This window comes from Hibiscus syriacus, unplaced genomic scaffold (genome assembly GCF_006381635.1).
Source record: "Hibiscus syriacus cultivar Baekdansim isolate YM2019G1 unplaced genomic scaffold, ASM638163v2 tig00111996_pilon, whole genome shotgun sequence".
Lineage (NCBI taxonomy): Eukaryota > Viridiplantae > Streptophyta > Magnoliopsida > Malvales > Malvaceae > Hibiscus > Hibiscus syriacus.
This window is the reverse complement of record NW_024063233.1, coordinates 2,851,924-2,875,395: the sequence shown is the minus strand read 5'-3', so window position 1 is coordinate 2,875,395 and position 23,472 is coordinate 2,851,924. Positions and strand designations below refer to the sequence as shown.

Here is a 23,472-nt window from a genome sequence, read left to right as displayed (position 1 = left end):
ATTACATATTGTATTTTTCTTAATAATTATAAGTATTTGATTTAACCATTTCAAATAGTATATTATAGAAGTTTATTTTGAAGACAACTCATTTAATTTAATTTATTTCATTCACAATGTCATTATTCTAATTTCTAACATTATTAAAAATATATAATGTATGTCATAAGATCAACTTATTGTTACTATGTATTTTTATAAAAGTAAAATTATTTTATTATAAAAATTCATTAAATTTTTATTTGCAATTAGAAAACGAAAAAAATACAATTAGTAGTGTTTAAAATTAAAAATTACATAACAAACTATATATTTTTAAGGTGACAATAAGATCAAGATGTGAAACGCGCAGTGTACGCTTGTCCTTAGAATCGTTCATAAGTCGCTTGGGCAAAACTCGTAATGAGTTGAAACAAATAAACAGTTTCGATCAAATAAACGAAGAAGAAGAAGAAGAAGAGTTTTGGTTTAAACAAAGATGGGAGACAGTGAAGACATACCGGAGTCAACAGTTCATAACATTTTGGAACAAGACACCCTCAAGTGGGTGTTCGTTGGTGGCAAAGGAGGTGTGGGTAAGACCACTTGTAGCTCCATTATTTCCATGCTCTTGGCTCGGGTCCGACCCTCTGTCTTGATTATATCCACCGATCCTGCTCATAACCTCAGCGATGCTTTTCAACAGAGATTCACAAAGATTCCCACTTTGGTCTATGGCTTCAAGAATTTATATGCCATGGTATCCTTTATTTTTTTCTTCTAAATTTGGTTTTCCTTTCTGGGTTCTTTCTTCAGGTTTGTTTTGTTTTGAATTCAAGAAAAAAAGTATGCTAATATGATTTTTAGTCGCAATCCAGTGATGGGTTCATCCTGGTTTATGCATTGTTATAACTTTTACGGTATGACTATGGTGATTTTCGTGGATGTTTGTTTGTTTCTTTCTCGATTTCTTTCTCCATAGGAGGTGGATCCTACAGTGGAAAATGATGATTTTGGAGCCGAAGGAATGGATAGTTTGTTTTCTGATTTGGCTAATGCAATTCCAGGAATCGATGAGGCGATGAGCTTTGGGGAGATGCTCAAGTAAGAAATCTCGTGTCCTATAACTATTTGATACTTTGTCACAATCAGTTTTGTAAACACCCTTTGATCAATTGTTGTCTGAATGTTTTCCTTTACTGCAGATTGGTGCAGACGATGGATTATTCTTGCATCGTGTTTGACACCGCCCCAACCGGGCATACGCTTCGGCTTTTACAGTTTCCGGCTACCCTAGAGAAGGGACTTGAGAAAATGATGTCGCTCAAAAACAAATTTGGTGGTTTATTGAGTCAGGTATGACATTCAAGTTTGGAGATCAATCCTTTCTTTCATGCCTCCTATGTTTGTCTCGGCATCCTTCTAAAGGTTATATACAATGGGTCTATTGCATCTGTTCCTTTCGTAGCTCGCTTGTCGGTTCACCGAGTTATTACTTGCTGCAGATGACCCGTATTTTCGGGGTTGAAGATGAATTCGGGGAGGATGCAATTGTGGGGAGGCTTGAAGGCATGAAAAATGTGATTGAGCAAGTTAATAAGCAGTTCAAAGACCCTGTAAGACATGCCATTCTACAAGTCTTTTTTCCCATACAATATAGTTGGTTCCCGTACAAGTATAATTCACTTTCCTTTGGACAGGACTTGACAACCTTCGTCTGCGTTTGCATTCCGGAGTTCCTCTCTCTGTACGAAACAGAACGATTGGTGCAGGAACTCACCAAGTTCGAGATAGATACACATAATATCATCATTAACCAAGTACTTTTTGATGATGAAGGTAATGCTTACTTTCTCACTTATGTCCATTTTTCCTTCCTGTCCGACCTGAATTGTTGCTTACCATCGAATGGTCTGCTTTTTGTAATTTAAGATGTCGAGTCCAAGCTATTAAAAGCTCGAATGCGGATGCAACAAAAGTATCTGGATCAGTTTTTCATGTTATATGATGACTTTCATATCACTAAGCTGCCATTGCTGCCTGATGAGGTGAGGCTCAAGCATATGTTGTTTGGAATTTTGATTTGAATAGCCCTTAACTAGGCGTATATGGTGTTAATAGGTTACCGGGGTTGCGGCTCTGAAAAAGTTTTCTCGCCATTTTATTACACCTTATGAACCAGCCCCAAAGGGAACAGTAGAAGAGCTACAGCAAAGACTGTCACGGTTGAAGGAACAGTTGGTCGAGGCTGAAGCCAAACTCGAGAAACTCTGAAAACGAAAAGGAAAAGGTCCGACTGTCGGCCGTTGGCATGGTGTCTGCGTCCCAAAGAGAATTTAGCGTTCTATTTGTCGCTTGGCATCAGCATTTGATTTTAGAAAATTTTGTTTACAATTAAACATGCATAATCTGTTGTCATTACATGAAGTTCCAATGTCATGGAAGTGTTTTATTCTCCTTTTAACAAGTGTGTTTTATCCTAATAAAAATTTCATTGAATTTGTGCGTGCATGAAAATATGTGATTTGTATATGCAAAATGAACAACTAGGAAGGCAAATTTGAAGCATTTAACATTGACACTGTCAACATACATTTTTGTGTTTAGAAATTGATTTGAAACATAAACATTAGGATTTTGCCAGATTCATATATCCACCTTTAAACTACAAAGCAAATATCTTTTTGTTTACTTTCGCTTTTAAATAATTACGAATTGAAGTATAAACATTCTTTTTGCATAATAGTAAAATTATTTCTTATGTTTTTGTTTCTACAAATGACAAATTTGTTTCAATTTTTTTAAAACATTTTAATCTAAATGTTTTAATCAAAAATAAATCTTGTTAGATGAAAATCGTTAATTAACTGAGAACACGTTGCCGATTTGTCATTTTCATATATATTCAATTATTAATATGATATATGTCACGTCATTATTTTGGGTGATGTGATATATATCATGTCATTATTTTAAATGATATTACATATGTTATATTGGCATTTTTAATGACATGACACATGTTACGTTATCATTCTAAATGCATGATACATGTTATATCAACAATTGAACACATGTAAAAATGTTATGTTAGCAACATATGTTGACCGTTAGTCAACTAATGATTTCTATTCAACAAAATCTCCAAATATTAAAACGTTAGGAATAAAAATACTAAAAAAAATGAGACACAAAATAATCGTTAGTACAAACATTAAAGAGTAATTTTAATATTATACCGATACTTTTTAATAAAAGAACATAATAAATATGAGTAACCATATTAACTAGTAGAGTGGTTTATGCACGATCATATAATATAATATAATATAATAATTAGTATAATATGAATTTATTTAATGGTCTCAATAATTAAAAAGATTATTTTTTAGAGGTAGTAGTTGCATCTGTAGAGTGTATGCATTATCAATAATTAAGAAATAATATCAATAGATAATAATACCTTATAATCAATTTAAATTATTCAAAAAAATAATTATTATAATAAAATATTGTTCTATCAAAATTTATGAAAATTTATTTGAAATTATAATATATATATATAGGGAGTTTATTCAAAATTACAATTTTGAAAAATAAATACTTAAAATTATTATTTTGGTCAAAATAAATACATAAAATATTTTTGATTAAAATATATACCTAAGTATATTATATTTTTCATTTGAGTACCTAAAATATTTTCTAATTAATTTCACGTGTTACCTTTTTAAATTTTAACTAAAAAAATATAATATATTTTAGGTTCATATTTAACCAAAAAAATAATTTAAATATATATTTTAACCAAAATAATAACTTTAGATATTTCATTTTACCAAGAAATGTTTTAGACACAACCGCTATGAATTCATTTATTTTTAATAAAAATATTTTATTATAATTTAAATCAATATATTTTATATATTATAATAATAATAATTTAAAGACCATTTAAATATTTTTAATATATAATTCTATATTTAAAATAGTAATCTATAATCTAAAATATTATCACATTTTAACAACAGTATTTCTTAGACCAAACAAACTTTCTCATCTAATTTTCAAAAAGAAAAAATAAAATCTTTTACTAACCAATAAACACCAAGTAATCATACGTCGATGTTGGCATGATTTCTTTAGTTTAGTCATTAGTGTGTATATGATGTGGGAGACTCGTGATTGTTGTGAAAGTCAATGACTTATCGATTGTCCTTTCCCTCTTTGTCTTCTCTGAGTTTCTCCTCACTGATCCCCTCTGCTTCTTTCATTGCCTAAATGCCCTGCCGCTAAAATTCCTAGGTCTCCCACTTCATATCCAAACCCTAAACTCTGATCTAACACCATCCAATCTTTAACTCTTTTGAGGATCAGCACCCAATTTTAGTTTCCAACTAAGACGCAAACCTCGTATCCCCCCGCCCTTTTGCTTCTCCAACTCATCGTGAACTTTCTTCCATTTTCCTCTGCAGATTCGGGTCTACGGTTGAATTGCTGAAGAGGGGTTCATTGATTGGGTATTTGATAATATGGGTTTCTTCCAAATCTTCAAATTTGGGTAAGATTGAGTTTGAATCGGCTTGGGAGTGGCTCAACGAGTTAGGGTTTCGAAAACTTTGATTCTTCTTCTTTTGATAAAGTGTGTGCGGATCGATGGAGGCTTATAAGACATGGGTTAGGAGGAACAAAGACTATGTACACTCTTTGGAGTCTCTTGCTAATGTAAGCCTGTATCATTTTTTATCTTTCTAAAGTTTCATAAGGTCAACTTTTGTTTTCCTTGTTTGGGAAGGTTAATTTTGATATCTTTTATATGGTTCTTGCTAAATGACTTGAAATTCTATTTTTTTTTCTTTTTATGTTAAGGTGATTTGAATTTATTATTTCTGCTTATGCTTCAATGTTTGTATCCAAAGTTTATTTCTTGTTTGATTATTTTAGAGTGGGTGCTGATGTAATTTCTGGCTACTGCCTCCTCCATCTTTCCTTTGCAAAGAATGAGATGAAAAGTGAAGGGCATCCATTTTTAATATAAAAGAAGAGGAATAATTTTTTTTTCCCAATTTTATATGTTTTTTTTCAGATATTAAATACGACTCATTCTTGCTAAAAAGCAAAAATGATAGGTTATTATGTCGGTTATAGTGATGATTATCTTTAGTTCGGGAGATTGCGATCTGCTACTCCGGGAAGATAGATTATTTCTTTTGCAATTGTGCATACTATATGTTCCAACTCCATAGTTGAGTTTTTTTTTTCTTTTTCTTCTATGGACTCTGAAATATAGTTTGAGTATTTGGATTATATTATCCTTTTTTATGACGAATGTTCTTAGAAATGCTGGTAACAATTAGTGAATGACTGCTTTTGATCGTGTTGTGAAATCGCACTGTATCTTATGCTGTTATTGAAAATTGTTGTGCAGGGATTGACGTGACTTCTTCCTGAACGGTTCTCCAATTCAGAGATTGGGCCAGAAGCAGGTTTTGTGAAACTTTGGTAACATTGGCTGTTTCTTGATAGCTTAGAAACTGATAAGAGTTCTCCCTCCCTTGACCCCTACTTGTTTTAAAAGTAATCATCTACTTGATTTAAAAGAAATGAATTAACGTGTTACACGTGGTGTTTAATTAATTCCTTATAGGCTCCAGTTAAATATAACACCTCCTCATTTCCTTCATTTGCCCCCTTGGCTTGTACAAATCAGTGTGAAGATTGAGTTGTATTTATCTTTTTCATAGACTGTTGACTTTTTTTAACATATTGAATTATTTGTTAAATCAATGCAGTAACTGCATTTTTGGGGATAATCACTGCCCTCAATGAGCATATAATCGATGTTGCTCCTTCCGAGAGGCAACCTGGCTCTGCTGACCTTTCATCATTCCCTTATGGGTTGTGCATATCGGCACTAAAGGACTTGGAAACTTTGGTTGAAGTTGTTGCAGAGCATTACTATGGTGATAAGAAATGGAATTTCATTGCTGTTACAGAAGCTATCAAGTAAGAAACTTCCGATTATATGATGTAGGAAACTTTAAATCTTCGCCTAGGCTTATCTTCCTAATATATTTGGCAGTACGCCTTTGCCTAATAATTTTTGTACTTGATGTAGGGTGATGGTTAGATTAGCTTTATTCCGGGATAGTGCATATAAAATGCTTCTTCATGGAGGAGACACCAAATGTTGAAAAAGGTTCGGACGATACAAGTTCACAGCATAGAATTGGAGGTTTTGCTGAACCTGGAGGTCATCATCATGGACCTGGTTGGTTACCGAACAATCATGGGCAAAACCCATGGTCTTTTGAAGGAAGGGCGTTGTCTGCTTTGAGTAGATTTGGAGAGTGTTAGGACGACATCTGACCCTACATGGATCCGGAGAATCCGACAACAGCGTGCAATTATGGAGCCCCCAAGTGGTTATTTCCTTAATATTTCATGATATGTTACTAATTGTGGGAATTGATGATGGGGAAGCCTGCTAATTTTTGCATTTTATTTCCTTTTGCAGCTTCAATTATTAAAAGACCTACTCTTTCCATGATTTTGTCGGAGAAGGGTTCTCGCAACCGTCTTTCGGTTGGGCCTCGGGATTGGGTTTTGACTTGAAAAATGTGGATTGGGAGTCGCCACCGATCATTTATTACCTAGTCTGTGTCTTACCAGAAATATGTCGGGCTCGGGAATTGGTTACGGTCAAGGAATGATTAGCACCCTTGAACCGTTCTTTCGGTACTACGTAATTTTCAGTTGTCTTAATTAAGAAAATTGTAATTTTAAATTAAAAGGCAAAATTTGATCATGAATTACTTACCTCTGATTAATTGGCGAAAATATCCTTAAAAAGTCATAAGATGTATTAGAGGGAAAAATTAAATAAATGAAAAAATGAAGAATAAAAATAAGTAAAAAAATAAAAGAATAAATAAATAAATAAATAAATGAAATATTAATATATATATATATATATAAATGAGTAAAATAAAAAAAAATAATAATCATAACAATAATATAGTAATATGAAATATATATAATATAAATAAAAAATTTAAAACAAAATAAATAAATATATAAATCAAATATAAGTATACATATAATGATAATTGGCTTATAATAAACTATTAAAAACATATATATATATATATATATATATATATATATATATAATGATAAAGTAAAAAAAAAATTAATAAAGATAATTACAATATATATATATAGTAATAATACGCTTATAAGTAAAATATTTAAAAAAAAGTATATATATATATATATATATATATATATATATATATATATATATATATATATATATATATATAAATAATAAATATAGTATTAAAAAATAACCAAATGAATATAAATAAATAAAAAATATATGTATATATAATACTAATATATAGTGTAAAAAATCAATTGAAAATCAATTGAAAATCATTTAAAAAAACATACGTATATATATTTATATAATGACAATAATGTAAATAATAAATAAATAAAAATATATATACAATAAATAAAAGGATTAATATAAAGAAAAATAAAGATTGTGGCCAAATTTGAAAGACAATTAACGTTGATATTACGCATTAGGGGGATAAAAAATGAATACGCCTCAGGGTAGATCTAGGTTCGAAACTTCAAAATCCCACCCATTTTTGGTCATCGACGCAATCCACGTTTTGAGTTATTCGAATCAAATCTCAAAAAAATAACGTGCACATGCGAGAAATGAACGAATAAAAAAATACTACATTTTATTTCCTTTTCGAATCGTTTACAATAGCTTTGCCTTTGTATTTTCCGTGTTTTCCTCTGTATTTTTTCTGTAAATCGTGTGTTACAATAGTGAGTTACAATGGCTATTTATAGTGCTTGTGGATCATATCTTTAGGAGTTTAAATCATAGTAGAACTCTATCATATTTTTAGGAGTTTGAATCCTAGCGAAATTCTATCCTATTTTTAGGAGTTTGAATCCTAGTAGGACGAAAAAGTGTGTTGACAGCTGTCCCTCTTTGCCCATAGTTGTGTAACGGGGATAGGGCAAAGATTAAAAGACACTTTTCGTTTTGTGGAGTTGAAAATTGACTCTGATGTTTCAATAACTCCCTGTCGAATTGAGTTACGGATGACTCCTCCGTTATGAAGCCGAGTTCATCTTGAAATGATATGAAATTGAAGCCGTAGTTCGGAATTTGAATCAGCACGTGGCTTCTCGTTGCCATTCGGTCTTCTTCTCGGTTTAAATACCTTGGATCGAAATCGAACTCAGAAATCTTCATTGACAGATAGTTTTTGCTTGAAAATGGTTGCTTGTCACTAAAGCACGGTTAACCCAGGTCCTCTTCTCAACTTAAAAACCTCGACTGCAACCGGAAAGTAGTGCAATTGATGTGTCATCGAGCTGAATGGAATCGAACTCGATAATTTTGATGGCAGATAACCCTTCTATCCTTGAGTTATGCTGTAAATGATGTGCATTGGAGCTGAGCGTAGTCGAACTCGAAGGTCTTTGTTGACAGATACTCCTTCTTTGAGTTGGATATCCTTCGTCATGAAGTTGAAATCCAATCTAAAGATGGATGATGCTTGTGTGCAGATTCCCTTCGTCGTGAAGTTGAAACCGCGGGTGGCCCCTTCGTCGTGAAGTTTAGCCTGAAATTGGATATCCTTCGTCGTGAAGTTGAAACCCAAGTAAGTAGCATTGTTCTGAGTCCACTATCCTCCGTCGTGAAGTTGAAATTGGCTCTGGAACCGGGAAATTATTTGTTGACAACCAGCCGTCCCTTCGTTGTGAAGTTGAACTTGTGTTGTCTCGAGTCTAATATCCTTCGCTATGAAGTTGAAATTGACTCTGAATGAAATTTTATTGACAATCAGCCGCCCCTTCGTCGTGAAGTTGAGCTTGTGTTGCCTTGGGTTCAAGATAATTCGCTGAGAAGTTGAAATTGGCTCTAAAATTGGGAAGTTGTTTATTGACAACCAGCGGTCCCTTCATCGTGAAGTTGAACTTGCGTTGTCTTGAGTCCAATATCCTACGCTGTGAAGTTGAAATTGGCTTTGAAATTGGGAAATTGTTTATTGACAACCAGCGGTCCCTTCGTCGTGAAGTTGAACTTGCGTTGTCTGGAGTCCAATATCATTCGTTGTGAAGTTAAAATTGGCTCTAAAATTGAGAAGTTGTTTGTTGACAACCAGCGGTCCCTTCGTCGTGAAGTTGAACTTGCGTTGTCTGGAGTCCAATATCCTTCGCTGTGAAGTTGAAATTGGCTCTGAAATTGGGAAGTTGTTTATTAACAACCAGCGGTCCCTTCGTCGTGAAGTTGAACTTGCGTTGTCTTGAGTCCAATATCCTTCGCTGTGAAGTTGAAATTGGCTCTGAAATTGGGAAATTGTTTGTTGACAACCAGCGGTCCCTTCGTCGTGAAGTTGAACTTGCGTTGTCTGGAGTCCAATATCCTTCATTGTGAAGTTGAAATTGGCTCTGAAATTGAGAATTTGTTTGTTGACAACCAGCGGTCCCTTCGTCGTGAAGTTGAACTTGCGTTGTCAGGAGTCCAATATCCTTCGTTGTGAAGTTGAAATTGGCTCTGAAATTGAGAAGTTGTTTGTTGACAACCAGCGGTCCCTTCGTTGTGAAGTTGAACTTGCGTTGTCTGGAGTCCAATATCCTTCGCTGTGAAGTTGAAATTGGCTCTGAAATTGGAAAGTTGTTTATTGACAACCAGAGATCCCTTCGTCGTGAAGTTGAACTTGTGTTGTCTGGAGTCCAATATCCTTCGCTGTGAAGTTGAAATTAGATCTGAAATTGGGAAATTGTTTATTGACAACCAGCAGTCCCTTCGTCGTGAAGTTGAACTTGCGTTATCTCGAGTCTAATATCCTTCGCTGTGAAGTTGAAATTGACTCTGAATGAAATTTTATTGACAATCAGCCGCCCCTTCGTCGTGAAGTTGAGCTTGTGTTGCCTTGGGTTCAAGATAATTCGCTGAGAAGTTGAAATTGGCTCTAAAATTGGGAAGTTGTTTATTGACAACCAGCGGTCCCTTCATCGTGAAGTTGAACTTGCGTTGTCTTGAGTCCAATATCCTACGCTGTGAAGTTGAAATTGGCTCTGAAATTGGGAAATTGTTTATTGACAACCAGCGGTCCTTTCGTCGTGAAGTTAAACTTGCGTTGTCTGGAGTCCAATATCCTTCGTTGTGAAGTTAAAATTGGCTCTAAAATTGAGAAGTTGTTTGTTGACAACCAGCGGTCCCTTCGTCGTGAAGTTGAACTTGCGTTGTCTGGAGTCCAATATCCTTCGCTGTGAAGTTGAAATTGGCTCTGAAATTGGGAAGTTGTTTATTAACAACCAGTGGTTCCTTCGTCGTGAAGTTGAACTTGCGTTGTCTTGAGTCCAATATCCTTCGTTGTGAAGTTGAAATTGGCTCTGAAATTGGGAAATTGTTTGTTGACAACCAGCGGTCCCTTCGTCGTGAAGTTGAACTTGCGTTGTCTGGAGTCCAATATCCTTCATTGTGAAGTTGAAATTGGCTCTGAAATTGAGAATTTGTTTGTTGACAACCAGCGGTCCCTTCGTCGTGAAGTTGAACTTGCGTTGTCAGGAGTTCAATATCCTTCGTTGTGAAGTTGAAATTGGCTCTAAAATTGAGAAGTTGTTTGTTGACAACCAGCGGTCCCTTCGTTGTGAAGTTGAACTTGCGTTGTCTGGAGTCCAATATCCTTCGCTGTGAAATTGAAATTGGCTCTGAAATTGGAAAGTTGTTTATTGACAACCAGCGATCCCTTCGTCGTGAAGTTGAACTTGTGTTGTCTGGAGTCCAATATCCTTCGCTGTGAAGTTGAAATTAGATCTGAAATTGGGAAATTGTTTATTGACAACCAGCAGTCCCTTCGCTGTGAAGTTGAAATTGGCTCCGAAATTGGAAAATTATTGTTGACAACCAGCCGTCCATTCGTTGTGAAGTTGAACTTGTGTTGTCTTGAGTGGCTCGATATCCTCCGTCGTGGATTTGAAATCGTGGATGTTTGGCTTTGAGCTAGATATCATTCGTTGTGAAGTTGAAATCTACTCTCGAGCAAATTGTGAGTTCGAGAGAAACTTTCAATCTGTCGAGTTGGTCGAAGTGTAGCTTCTTGCTGCTAAGTTAAGCAACCAACGTGAATCTTTAAAGGTGCTTTTGAATCGAGTATCCTTCGTCTTGAAGTCGAAACTTGACTCTAAAAACTGTAAAAATTTATGTATATGGAAAATGATAAATATGATGCTCTAAAATGTATGCATAAGATGCATGTAACATGAATTGGTTATATTTTATCTCTTGAAAAAGGTCTGATAATTTGCATTAGGATGTTGAATCCCCAAATGATGCCTCAATATCCAAAAATGCCCCAATATTTGATGTTGAATCTTCAAAGATGCCCCAGATGTTCCTCATTTCTTGCTTCAACATTGATTCTGAGCATGAGTTTTGTGTCTAAGAGTCACATGTCATTTACCAAGATCCACTCTAAAGAGACTGTCTTGTTTGAAAAAATATTTTTCTTTCTCTTTTAATATCAAAGTTATGAAAATATCAATTAAAAGAGTTTTGAAAAATGTTTGATCCAAAGTTTTGAAAATATTGTCACTTTCACGGTTTTACAATTGAGACGAATCATAAACTAGAGTTCATCGGATATCAAAGAATTAATTATACTGTTAATCCTTTAATGAATTATAGCTATTTGACAAGTGTCAAGATCAAAGCTATTTTTGGGAAGTGGTTAAGTAAGAAAATGTTAAAAAAAATCTCAGGTTATTATGTTTGGTCAAAGGTTTGGCATTTGATGCTCAAAGGTTTGGCATTTGATGCTCATAGGTTTGACATTTGATGCTCAACGGTTTGATGGGGTAGCTTGCATGCTCCTCTACTGGAGGTGTTCTCTGACTCCCAACCTTCGTGGTCACACTCGGGTTGTGTGATGTCGTATCAAGGAATTTGTGTGATTGCCTCAGTTGCACAATTTTTATATTCGAGCCGCCTTTTCAGGTTTTCAACTCGAACCCTCCTTTGGTTTCAAGACGTTATTCAAGATTTACGTCCTGAACCCCCTTTTGTTATTTTTCTCTACCATGCATTAATTACATTGTTTTTTGCAAACAAAGATTAATCCTGATGGGCGGGACGAAATCTGAAGATAGTCTCTTCTGTTTAGAAATCCATGTATGATTAGAAGGGATTTTTAAGGCACGTAATGTAGGCCAGGGTTCATGGTTATGAAAGAAAATGATAAATATGCCCAAACAAGTGTTTCAGGGTGTTGAACCAAATATCAATTCATTCTGATGCCTTCAATCATGTCTTGCTCAAAATGTCTCTCTCTTGATGCTCTATGATCTTCGAGTGAAGTGATTCAGTGATTCAGGAATGTTTGTGCTTGATCAATCTCATAGTTTGAAGCTTGATGTGCCATTTGTCTTTAGGGAATATTTGCATGTGCTTTTTGTCCCTTTTTCTTTTTGATTTTTGTTCTTTCTTTTTTTCTTTTGTTTCTCTTTTTTCTTTTTTTTTTCTTTTTTTTTTCTTGATTGGATCTTCGCACTTGCCATTTAGTCCACCTTTGGATCGATGTCTTCACTCATGTGAGGCAGATTTCTTCCACCTTACCCCCCCAGTATGGAGGGTGATCTTTGGTTAGGGTTGAATCAGAAGAAAAAAATATTATAGGCTCAAAAGGGGACACAAGGGATATCTATTTTCTCCTGTTGTGAAGGGATAAAGAAAGAAAGCCATTCATCATTTCATACATGTAAGTCTTCACAGAAGAGGTATCCCAAGGGGGATAGATTTTCAGGATTAGTTCTATTCACATGAAAACAATGTAGTTAATGCATGATAGAATTATTTAGGATGAATTCTTCTTCTTTTTTCCCCAGATGTCTCAATGTTCAAGCTCCCCTCGAGATGCCCCAAGTTGTGTCTTTAGAATAACGCTCATGTTCAGATGAACAACTCAATGACTTGGGTTTTAATGGTATTAAAATGTCAATTTTGAGTCCAAAAAGACAGTGGTGTGATTTTATTGACTCAAAGAAAGGTATGAGTGTATTGAAAAGATAAATGCAATGTTCAAGAATTTGGTATTTTTGGTAATGACCATGAGTTATTTTGGGTAAAGAATTGAGGTATTTTATTTTAGGGTTTGAGACAGGATAAGAAAGGTCTAATCTTGTCATATGTCAAAAATAAATAATTCTTGAAGAATTAAAAGAATCCTTAATTCATTTAATATTCGAAGAACTAAAGATTAAAATTTGTTCAATTTCTCCACCTTAGAAAGTAGCATAAATTCAATCCTTTAAAAGATTAAGCAAAATATGAAAGATCAAAGACGCGTTCAAACAAAACAATCCTCTAAGTGCAAATGGTATATGCCATGCCCCCTTCTTCGGCAAGCACCTTACAATTTTCAGATGAATGTTTGGGGCTTCTTATGTGGCAACTGCAAACAACTTCAACATCGTAGTCCTTAGGATATGTGGACTCTTTTTTCAGATAATCCTAGTAGGCTTTGTCCTACAATCAGCTGATCAGGTTCCCACTGTATTGATTTCAGCTTTTTCTTTAATTGTTAAAATCTTGCTTCAATGTGGTGTCATGTGGTTAAGACCACTTCATCGAATCCTCCATGACTTAATTTCATGTTAGTGAAAATGCTTAAAAATGTAGATGAAGATGCAAAAATGCAAAATACAAGAATGCATGAAATGTTCGAGGCATTAATCCAGAAAAGTGTCTATTATTATAAATAATCTTTACTTAGACAAAAATGTTTTATCTTGTAAGAGACGTAAAAATAATCAAAGGTACATTCAGACTAAATCCTCTAGACCCCGAATAGCTTCTAATATGTTAACAAGTCTTCTGTCTTCATCTGTCACTGGTTGTATGTCTTGTCGGACCATTCCAGCTTCCCTTTCCAGGCCGTGTAGATGACGAGATGCCTTCTGTACTTGATCCAGGAAGTCTTAGATGAATGCGTCTCTGGCCTTCACCCTTTGTTGTGCTTGCTCCCAACGGAAACGCCAGCGTAAACATCCGTCGAAGGGCACTATCTGAAGCTTGCTTGCTTGCTTTTTGAACCCATCTACAATAGCTTCTAACTCAGCTATTGTTTTGCCATCTCTCTCATGTTGTTTCTCCAGATCAGCCATCCGGATTCTCAAGCATTGGTTTTGATGCTGACTGCCTGCTAAGCGCCTCTGGGCAGCCTTCATCTGTTCCTTCCAAGCTCTCTCATTCCAGTATTTAGAAGCCACTTTCAACTTGGAGTTATCTTTGACTTTATCTTGATACCCCTTTCTCAAGTCTTCGAGCTCTAAACGGACTCTTTTTTGTTCTTTTTCTAGTTTGTCTGCTCGATCTTTCTGAGAGTCGGCATCTAGATTCTACTGATAGCGCTCAGCCTCAAGTTCCTTTATCCTCTTCCCCAGCTCATTGTTCACAGCTTCAAACTCTGTTTTGGCTATCTCAAGTCCAGAAGGGACATGCCTGAGATGCTCCTCCATGGTCTGTGTGTCTTCATAGTTTGGCACCGGGGTGTTGTCGTTTTTTCGCAATCTTCGCCACTCTAAATAGTCTGGGGTAAGCATGTCTTTAGCAACAACAATATCCATTCGTAACACTTTCTTTCATGAATCGACAATCTCTTTGATCCTCTTCTTATAACTGTCACCGTGATACTCAAACTCTGATTTAGCTAGTCCGCATGTTGCTGGGACAAACTGACGTGCCCCATAATGTCTAAGTGCTAACAATGGAGCATACCCAACTGCATCCCAAAGTTCATATAAGGTCATAGTGTCAGAGTCCCCACATTGGAAAAGAACGTCACTGAGGAACAACTAGGGGGCTCTCCAAGTAATATCTCGGTCTTGATAGATGAGTGAAGACTTTCATCCACTTCTCTTTTGAAGTTCCTTCATGCCATTTCATGGTGATGAACTCTCTCAAAGGTGAATACGTAGTGCTAAATTGGCGGTAGACAACCCCATTATTCTTCTAGAAGTGGCTGTGAATCCAGACTTGAAGGAGCTGAACACATCCAATGAATCTACCTCTGCCAGCTCTTCGGCAATGGTTGAGAGACCGAAAGGTTTCGGCTAAGATGGTTGGTGCTGGGTTGACCCGTTTCGAAAGTTGCTCAAACAGTTCCACCACGGCTGTGTCAATGCAACCCAAAATCTTCAGAAAGATGATCAAGCCATACATACCTAGTGCAAAAAAGGTCTATAGTCTTCCATTCATCAGGGTGGTCATTCATTAGTTTCCTTATATGGATCCACTCAATTTCCTGCCCGTTACCTTTGTTTCGGAGTCGGTCAGTCACCCACTTTTCATCAACTCCTGCAATCTTAGCCAGTCTGTTCTTGAAAGACTGACTCTTGATGTGTTTGATGTATGCTCGCTCCAGTTTAATGCTTTCACAGTGCAATAGTGTAGTATACTCATCGATGGTAGGTACTATGTCCTCCTGGTTAAAAGTGAAGCAACTGTATCCCGGGTTCCAGAATCGAACCAAGGCTCTGATTAAGGGCTCATCGGTCTTAACATGAAGCAAAAGTGCAATGTCACCATATCGCTGACTGAACTTCTGTTTCCAATCATTCTTCCAACTGCCCCAGATGTCCCGAAGCTCTTGCACGTCGTTTTGCTTTAGGCTAATAGAGGCGTAGCTAACCAGTTCTGATACATAGCTTCTTTGAAGACTGTCTCCCTTTTCCTTCTGAGTCTTCTCGGACCATAGTCGTACCTCAGGATTTTTAATTTCTTGTATTACAACACCTTTATCCATTAATTCAAATTATTTTGTGTAACAAACACCTTTTTAGGGATCAATGACCTCTTGTTATAATGCAAATAATGAAAACAAAATAAAAGAGGACAAAATAAAAAAAATTAGTGAGGTAAATCAAAATAATAAAATGAAAAATCCTACCTCACATGATATCTACCCGAACATGCTTAGTATTCCTACTCGGACATGATCTCTATCCCGCATGCTAATTTCAAAAAAATCCTAACCTCATATTTGTCTAGTTCGCATGCTTTGAACAGAAAGTAAAGCATGAAATAATTATGGCATTCTAGGGTTTGAAATGAGATTTTGGGGTAGGCTCTAATTCTTCAAAGTCTCCCGGTTTAGGTGCTAAAAAACGGTACCTAAGTTCTCCTTGCTGGTTCCTCCTTGGGCTTGCCAGACCCTTAGTCCTAAACCCATCACAGGTTTGTGTGGACTAAGTTAAACTCGAGAGGACACATTCCCTTATGTCTATGCGGATAATAAATTCACACGAAGACATAAGGTATATGAATCCCGAAGGCTACTTGCTAGGCATATGCGGTGAATAAATTCACACGAATGCGTCGCTTTCACCCCCACTTAAAACGGGTTCGGAGCTCGGGTTTAGAGCCTTAGATGAAAAAAGACCTTAAGGGCTGAAATCATTGAGAAAACGGTTAGTACAACTATTTACTCGAAAAAATATAATCAAAAGTAAGCAATAAGGATCGAAATGTTACCTTAAAATTTAAACTTACCCTTTTCGTTAAAAAGACAACTGAAAATTACCTTAGCCTGATTCACTTGAGAATCCCCAGCGGAGTCGCCAAACTGTCGCAACCGTCTTTCGGTTGGGCCCCGGGATTGGGCTTCGACTTGAAAAATATGGATTGGGAGTCGCCACCGATCATTTATTTAAAAATAAATGGATTGATCGGATACCCTATTTCTTATATGATCTGCGTCTTACCAGAAATATCTCGGGCTCGGGAATCGGTTACGGTTAAGGAAGGATTAGCACCCTTGAACCGCCCTTTCGGTACTACGTAATTTCCAGTTGTTTTAATTAAGAAAATTGTAATTTTAAATTAAAAGGTAAAATTTGATCATGAATTACTTACATCTGATTAATTGACGAAAATACCCTTAAAAAGTCATAAGATGTGTTAGAGGGAAAAAAATGAAAAAATGAAGAATAAAAATAAGTAAAAAAAAATAAAAAGAAAAATAAATAAATAAATAAATAAATAAATGAAATATTAAAATATATATATATATAAATGAGTAAAATAGAAAAATAATAATCATAACAATAATAATAGTAATATGAAAATATAATAATATATAAAAAAACCAAAACCAAAAATAAATAAATATATAAACCAAATATAAAAGTATACATATAATGATAATTTGCTTATAAAACTATTAAAAACATACATATACGTATAATGATAAAGTAAAAAAACTAAATAAAGATAATTACAATATATATATAGTAATAATACGCTTATAAGTAAAATATTTAAAAAATAATAAATATAGTATTAAAAATAACCAAATGAATATAAATAAATAAAAATATGTATATATAATAATAATATAGTGTAAAAATCAATTGAAAATCATTTAAAAAAACATACGTATATATATTTATATAATGACAATATAAATAATAAATAAATAAAAATATCTATACAATAAATAAAAGGACTAATATAAAGAAAATAAAGATTGAGGCCAATTTGAAAGACAATTAACGTTGATTACGCATTAGGGAGATAAAAATGAACACGCCTCAGGGTAGATCTAGGTTCGAAACTTCGAAATCCCACCCATTTTTTGTCATCGGCGCAACCCACGTTTTGGGTTATTCGAACCAAATCTCAAAAAAATAACGTGCACATGCGAGAAATGAACGAATCAAAAAAAATGCTATATTTCCTTTTCGAATCGTTTACAATAGCTTTGCCTTTGTATTTTCCGTGTTTTCCTATGTATTTTGTCTGTAAATAGTGTGTTATAATAGTGAGTTACAATGACTATTTATAGTGCTTGTGGATCCTATCTTTAGGAGTTTAAATCATAGTAGAACTTTATCATATTTTAGGAGTTTGAATCCTAGCAAAATTCTATCTTATTTTTAGGAGTTTGAATCCTAATAAGACGAAAAGGTGTGTTGACAAGGACGTTAATGGAGCTTTATTTGTTCTTGGGGAGATCCTCTTTATTACAAGACCGCTTATATATGTTCTGTTCATCAGAAAATATGGAATTAGGTCTTGGATTCCTTGGTTTCTTTCAGTCTGTGGACTTCGTTGGATTCGGCTTTCTATCTCATGTTACAAAATCCGGGAGGGTTGAAAAGGATGAGGTTAAGAGTCTTTAGATGCTTGCAGATCAGTCATCAGCATTGCTTAATAATTAATGTTCTTACTAAAACTATAGCTATGCTGATACAAAGTGTATGATCCAGGTCAAACGACGGAAACTGTTGTGGGCACTTTACCTCATGAGAGAACCATTCTTTGGCAACTATACCAGGTAACTGATCAAATATATCCATTGGGAAGTTACTTCGTAATATATGTTGTTCGCTTGCCGATACCTTTCGTATAAGTAAGAAACTCAACAAATTAGTGCGTATCTGTTCTTCAGGCAAAAGCTTCAAGGCACGGAAAGGCTATTGGAACCGGTTCCATTAATTGGGACTCTAACAGGTGCATCGGACAGATCCTTTCCCATTAATTTATTGATTATATACTTCCATGCAGGATTATTGATCAAATTAAATCTAGCAGGAAACTAATATGTTTGAACTTCTGGCAGGAAAATTTGTGGTGCTTATAGTCGGAGCGCAGACGAGGTACACGTACATGTCGGGATCATGAGAATGCTGCGGCAAGAAATCACGTTTTGTTGCAGTTGTATTGTTTTTGACCATACTAAAGCATACAAGTATTAGTTGATAAGTGAGAGTCAATTCTGTATTTTATTCCATCTGAATCAAATATCAATGATGCAACAACACAGTCCAGAAGTAGAAAACATGAGTTTGTTGATTTGAATATCCAGTATTGTACTGTTCCACGAATTTTGGTTTTGGTTGTTTATATTAGATGTTTGGCTTGAAAGCTTCTACAACTAAGCAAAGTTGAAGATTTTTCCCCAAATTGCCGTGATGAAATTGTAATCTTTGACATTTCTACAAACGTATATTTGCAATTGAATTGTGTACATCTTTCACATTTCTTTACACGATGCTCAAATTATAAATAAATTATACATTTCAAAATAAAGGACTAAAATTATCAAAATATATAATAAAAGGGATTAAATCAATAGACACCATATCTTACAGAGGCCTTTGGAGTATTTGACCAATTTAACCACCTTCAAAGATTTAAACCCCTCTAGTTTTCTCCCTGTTAATTTTGGAGCCCACCACCTTGAACCCTATCCGTCCTCATGGTCCTAACTGGTCTCTCCCGCCAAAAACATCCGCCACTCTCCAAAGCCGTCAGGTTTCTCACGCGCCACCTCTCCACCTCAAAACTCCGTGACCATTACTCCTTCCAACCGCCACCGTCCCTTTCTCCAGACACTCAGAAAACTAAGTCCAGTCCTAACCCAAATAAAAAGCATAAACCCAGGTATCGACCCCCATCGTCCCTTGATCAGATAAAGCCGACGCACTCCGATTTACCCTTCGATTTCCGGTTCAGTTACACCGAGAGCAGCCCCAAGGTGAGGGCCATTGGGTTGAGAGAGCCAAAATACTCACCGTTCGGACCGGGCCGATTGGACCGTGAGTGGACCGGGATTTGTGCCCCTGCCGTGGACCCTAAGGTGAAGTCGGTGGAGGGTACCGAGGATTCGAAATTAGAGGCTAAGAAGAAGCTGTTGAGGGGCAGGATTCAGGGGGCACCTCTTACTGAGGCTGAGCGGAAGTTTTTGTTGGAAAAATGTCAGAGAAATAGAACGAAACGGCAAATAAATTTGGGTATTGCCTTCAATTTCAACTTTTTTTTTTAATAAAAAAACAATAACTCCGTCATTGTGGCTTAATGATATTTCTTTTCTTGTTTTGATTTTTTTCATTTGTATTGCTCTGTTTTCTCTGGTTTGTACTATCAGTTGTGTCTTTGTTTGTGTTTACGTTTTTGTTGAATTGTTGGATGGTTGTTTGGGCTTGTAGTTTCTTAATAGTTTGATTTATTGAAGTAAAGGCAAGAAATTCCGAATCTGGGATATTAATAGTTTCATATACTTCGATATCATGATGCTAAAATTAGAAGAAAAATGTGATAAAATAAGGTATTTATAAAATCTTAGTATTATTTGTCATCACCTGTTCTATAATTAGGGAAGATTGATTTTCGACTGTGATGGACTGTTGAAACTCTTGAAGGTGAAGAAATGCTATTTTACACATGAAAAAGGTCCTAATTTGGTAGTTTACGTTGCGATTGGATCAATCCTCTTTAACTTATTGTCAGCTCTTCCATTGCATATGCTATCCTTATTCTCACCGGATGTATTATGGCATGCTGTTCTGTTGTCTCCTGTAGGGAGAGATGGTTTAACGCATAACATGCTGAACGATATTCATAATCATTGGAAATTTACTGAAGCAGTGAGGATTAAGTGTCTTGGGGTCCCTACTGTCGACATGAAGAATGTATGCTCGCAGCTTGAGGTACTTGCTTTACTGCTAATATAAACAGCGTACTACGTTCGGCTCAAGCATTTTCAAGGGAAGGGATTTCCTTTTCCTTTGTGTCTTTAAGTTTCTGGATGTGATGGGTTCCCATGTTTTGATCTCATGTATGTGTTTTGTATTCTCTGTATATGTACATGTTTCTTCGAATATCATGAATTGAAGTATTATACATGAAAGTAACAGTGAGGTATTTTCTTTCATCATGGATTTTGAATCACTATTGCAGGATAAAACATTTGGAAAGATCATCCAGAGGCATGGTGGTACACTTATTTTGTACAGAGGCCGGAATTATAATTGCAAGAAAAGGCCTGTAATTCCTTTAATGTTGTGGAAACCTCAGGAACCTGTTTATCCCAGGTTGATTAAAACTACTATCGATGGTCTAAGCATCGAGGAAACAAAAGAGATGAGAAAGAGAGAACTGGCTGTTCCTGCTCTAACAAAACTCGGTACCATTTGTTTCATATTGTTGGCTTCCGGTATTTGACATGCTTTTATGTGGTTACTTATTACAAATAAAACTTGCAGCCAAGAATGGGTATTATGGTAGTTTAGTACCCATGTTGAGAGATGCTTTTCTGGTCAGTGAGCTGGTGCGTATAGACTGTACAGGACTTGAAAGAAGTGATTACAAGAAAATAGGCTGCAAGCTCAGGGTAAATATTCTATTTATCTTAACTTTGTTTGCTGAAGGAACTGACTTAATTCTGATCTGATTTGCACTAGCACATTCAAGGGCCATTGAGCTTTCAGTCTTAGCATACTTCTGTATTTTCAATAGCTTTGTGGAGTTAGTTTTCCCTTGGTTCCTTGCATGCTCGAATTAGTATTTTCTCTGGAGTCAGCCAAGTTCGGTTTTCGTACAGGACCTGGTTCCCTGTATCCTTGTGACATTTGATAAGGAGCAGATTGTGGTGTGGAAGGGAAAAGACTATAAGCCTCCAGAGGACAGGCATTTCTTAACCGATCGAGAGTTTTTTGATGACCCAAGTTGTGGTATGGAGAGCTCTGATAGCTCTGATGATTGTAAGGATCAATAGGTCTTCATCTGAATCGTATGTGCACCCTAAATGTAACCATTTTCCCTCTCACTTATATAAGAAATGAAAATGGTTGAGATTATACAATTAAAGACCTTGTAGAAATGCAGGGTTAGATGAAAGATATCTGTTTGTTAATTGCATAAACCACTTGGGATTCTCACAACATCAGAGCAGATTGTAAATCATTGAGCACATGCACTGTTTGTTGAGCTTAGATCAATAATATTATAATGCCATCACCCAAGATTGCATCTTGCTTCCGTTTTCTAACGCTTTGTTTTTTTTACCTGGAATCGATAATTTAGATTTCAGACTATGAATTTAAATTTTATTTATCATACAAACTTATCGAGTGCTCTCAGGGGTTAATAATGAGTGTTGTTTTCTCTAGAGGTCTTGAGTTTAAGTTATTGTGTTTGAGGGTGTGTATTGTCAATAACTAAAAAAGTGATCGGATGTTATTTTGTAATCATCTTAGATTAAAAAATTATTTACCATACAAATGAGAATAAAAAAATACATACATTATACGTACATAGTGCAGTTGAGTTCAATAGAAAATATAGTTAAGAAAAACATAAAAATGTGACTTTAACAATTGTAATTTTATATTAAGAAAAACCATTAATAAATAGACATCTAACAAATTCATGGATTTGAAAAATAATCGTGAATATCACGTGCTTAAATATTTTATCATTCAATTTGCAATCTTTTAAATCTAAATCGAAATTTATAAATCTAAATTCCCGATCGCTATCTAAGATTATTTATTTCTTATTTTTTTTAAGTATATGGACTATATCTAAAAATTATATCAAATCATAGGGGCGGATAAGGATGGACATGCACCCGAATTCGACTTCGACGGGTTCGATCGGATCCTCTTGGGCAATTTTTTTTTTAAACAATCAGATTTAGGTCATGCTTTTAATATTATGGGAATGGATTGAGTTTAAATTTATAGTGAAAAATATCTAACTCAATATAATCAAAAAAATAATATAATTATATTTTATATATTTAAAGATAATTACAATAGTACTCCTCTTTATATTATTTTTTTCAATTAGATTCTTATTTTATCAAATAAATTATGAATTATATATATACTCGTGTCGGATCGGGTTAGATGAGTGTAGGTTTTATCTCAAAAGATAAGTCGGGTTTGAAGTCCAATAAATTCATTCTAAACCCAAATCAAATTGAATTTTAAGTGAAGGGTGTATTTAAATTAGTTCGAGTTGGGTTAACCGAAAACTTGACCCATATCCATTCTCAAGGATTGTTGAAATATTCTCACCATTTCTTTTCTTTTCTATACTTTTCAAATTAGGAAAAGGTGACACTGATGAGGGTTTTCATATCACATGAGGGGTTCATTCCCTCATTTAGATTCAGCTTGTATTCATAGATTATTGAAGTCGGTGGATGCAACTGAAGTAAAAGAAGCGATTTTCTCTATGAATCCGTCTAAAGCACCGGTATATGATGGCATCCATGCCTTATTCTACCAACGGAATTGGAATATTATAGGCGAGTCAGTGGTTCGGTTTATCCAACGTGCTTTGAGAAGGTGCAATTCCTTCCGAAATTAATCATACTTTGCTGGTTCTTATTCCGAAGATGACTGCTCCGAAAAATTTCATGCAATTTCGACCTATTAGCCTTTGTTCTGTTATTTTTAAGGCAGTCACCAAAATTGTTGTGAATCGGTTAAAACTGTACCCTGCTGATTGGATTTTTGAAACTCATACTAGTTTTGTTCCTGGGCGTAGTATAACCAATAATATAATCATTGCTCAGGAAGCAATGCACTTGTGAAGAGAAAGAAGGGTTGGAAAGGGTGGATGGTAATTCAAGTGGATCTCGAAAAAGCTTACGGCCACCT

General features: G+C 35.1%; 2 protein-coding genes and 1 pseudogene across 2 annotated transcripts; all 3 read left to right on the top strand.

Annotated features, from left to right (window-relative positions):
* Positions 1-478: 478 nt before the first annotated feature.
* LOC120173976 (ATPase ARSA2-like) lies at positions 479-2,265 on the top strand. Its single transcript, XM_039180992.1, has 7 exons — positions 479-739; positions 962-1,083; positions 1,185-1,335; positions 1,485-1,595; positions 1,680-1,818; positions 1,912-2,027; positions 2,101-2,265. Exons 1-7 carry the CDS (start codon positions 479-481, stop codon positions 2,251-2,253), a joined length of 1,053 nt encoding a protein of 350 aa, XP_039036923.1. The 3' UTR covers positions 2,254-2,265.
* Positions 2,266-4,171: 1,906 nt separating this feature from the next.
* Positions 4,172-18,830, top strand: LOC120174017 (annotated as a pseudogene).
* Positions 18,831-19,257: 427 nt separating this feature from the next.
* Positions 19,258-21,638, top strand: LOC120174011 (CRS2-associated factor 1, mitochondrial-like). The gene is made up of 5 exons (XM_039181010.1): positions 19,258-19,815; positions 20,384-20,511; positions 20,762-20,987; positions 21,067-21,194; positions 21,405-21,638. The coding sequence occupies exons 1-5, from the start codon at positions 19,281-19,283 to the stop codon at positions 21,576-21,578; spliced, it is 1,191 nt and encodes a 396-aa protein (XP_039036941.1). The 5' UTR covers positions 19,258-19,280; the 3' UTR covers positions 21,579-21,638.
* Positions 21,639-23,472: the final 1,834 nt, after the last annotated feature.

Coding starts and splice junctions, on each gene's coding strand:
- LOC120173976 (XM_039180992.1), top strand. CDS start 479: ATGGGAGACAGTGAAGACATACCGGAGTCAACAGTTCATAACATTTTG. Junction 1,084..1,184: donor AGCTTTGGGGAGATGCTCAA/GTAAGAAATCTC, acceptor CCTTTACTGCAG/ATTGGTGCAGACGATGGATT. Junction 1,336..1,484: donor TTGGTGGTTTATTGAGTCAG/GTATGACATTCA, acceptor TACTTGCTGCAG/ATGACCCGTATTTTCGGGGT.
- LOC120174011 (XM_039181010.1), top strand. CDS start 19,281: ATGGTCCTAACTGGTCTCTCCCGCCAAAAACATCCGCCACTCTCCAAA. Junction 20,512..20,761: donor ATGTATGCTCGCAGCTTGAG/GTACTTGCTTTA, acceptor TCACTATTGCAG/GATAAAACATTTGGAAAGAT. Junction 20,988..21,066: donor TCCTGCTCTAACAAAACTCG/GTACCATTTGTT, acceptor TAAAACTTGCAG/CCAAGAATGGGTATTATGGT.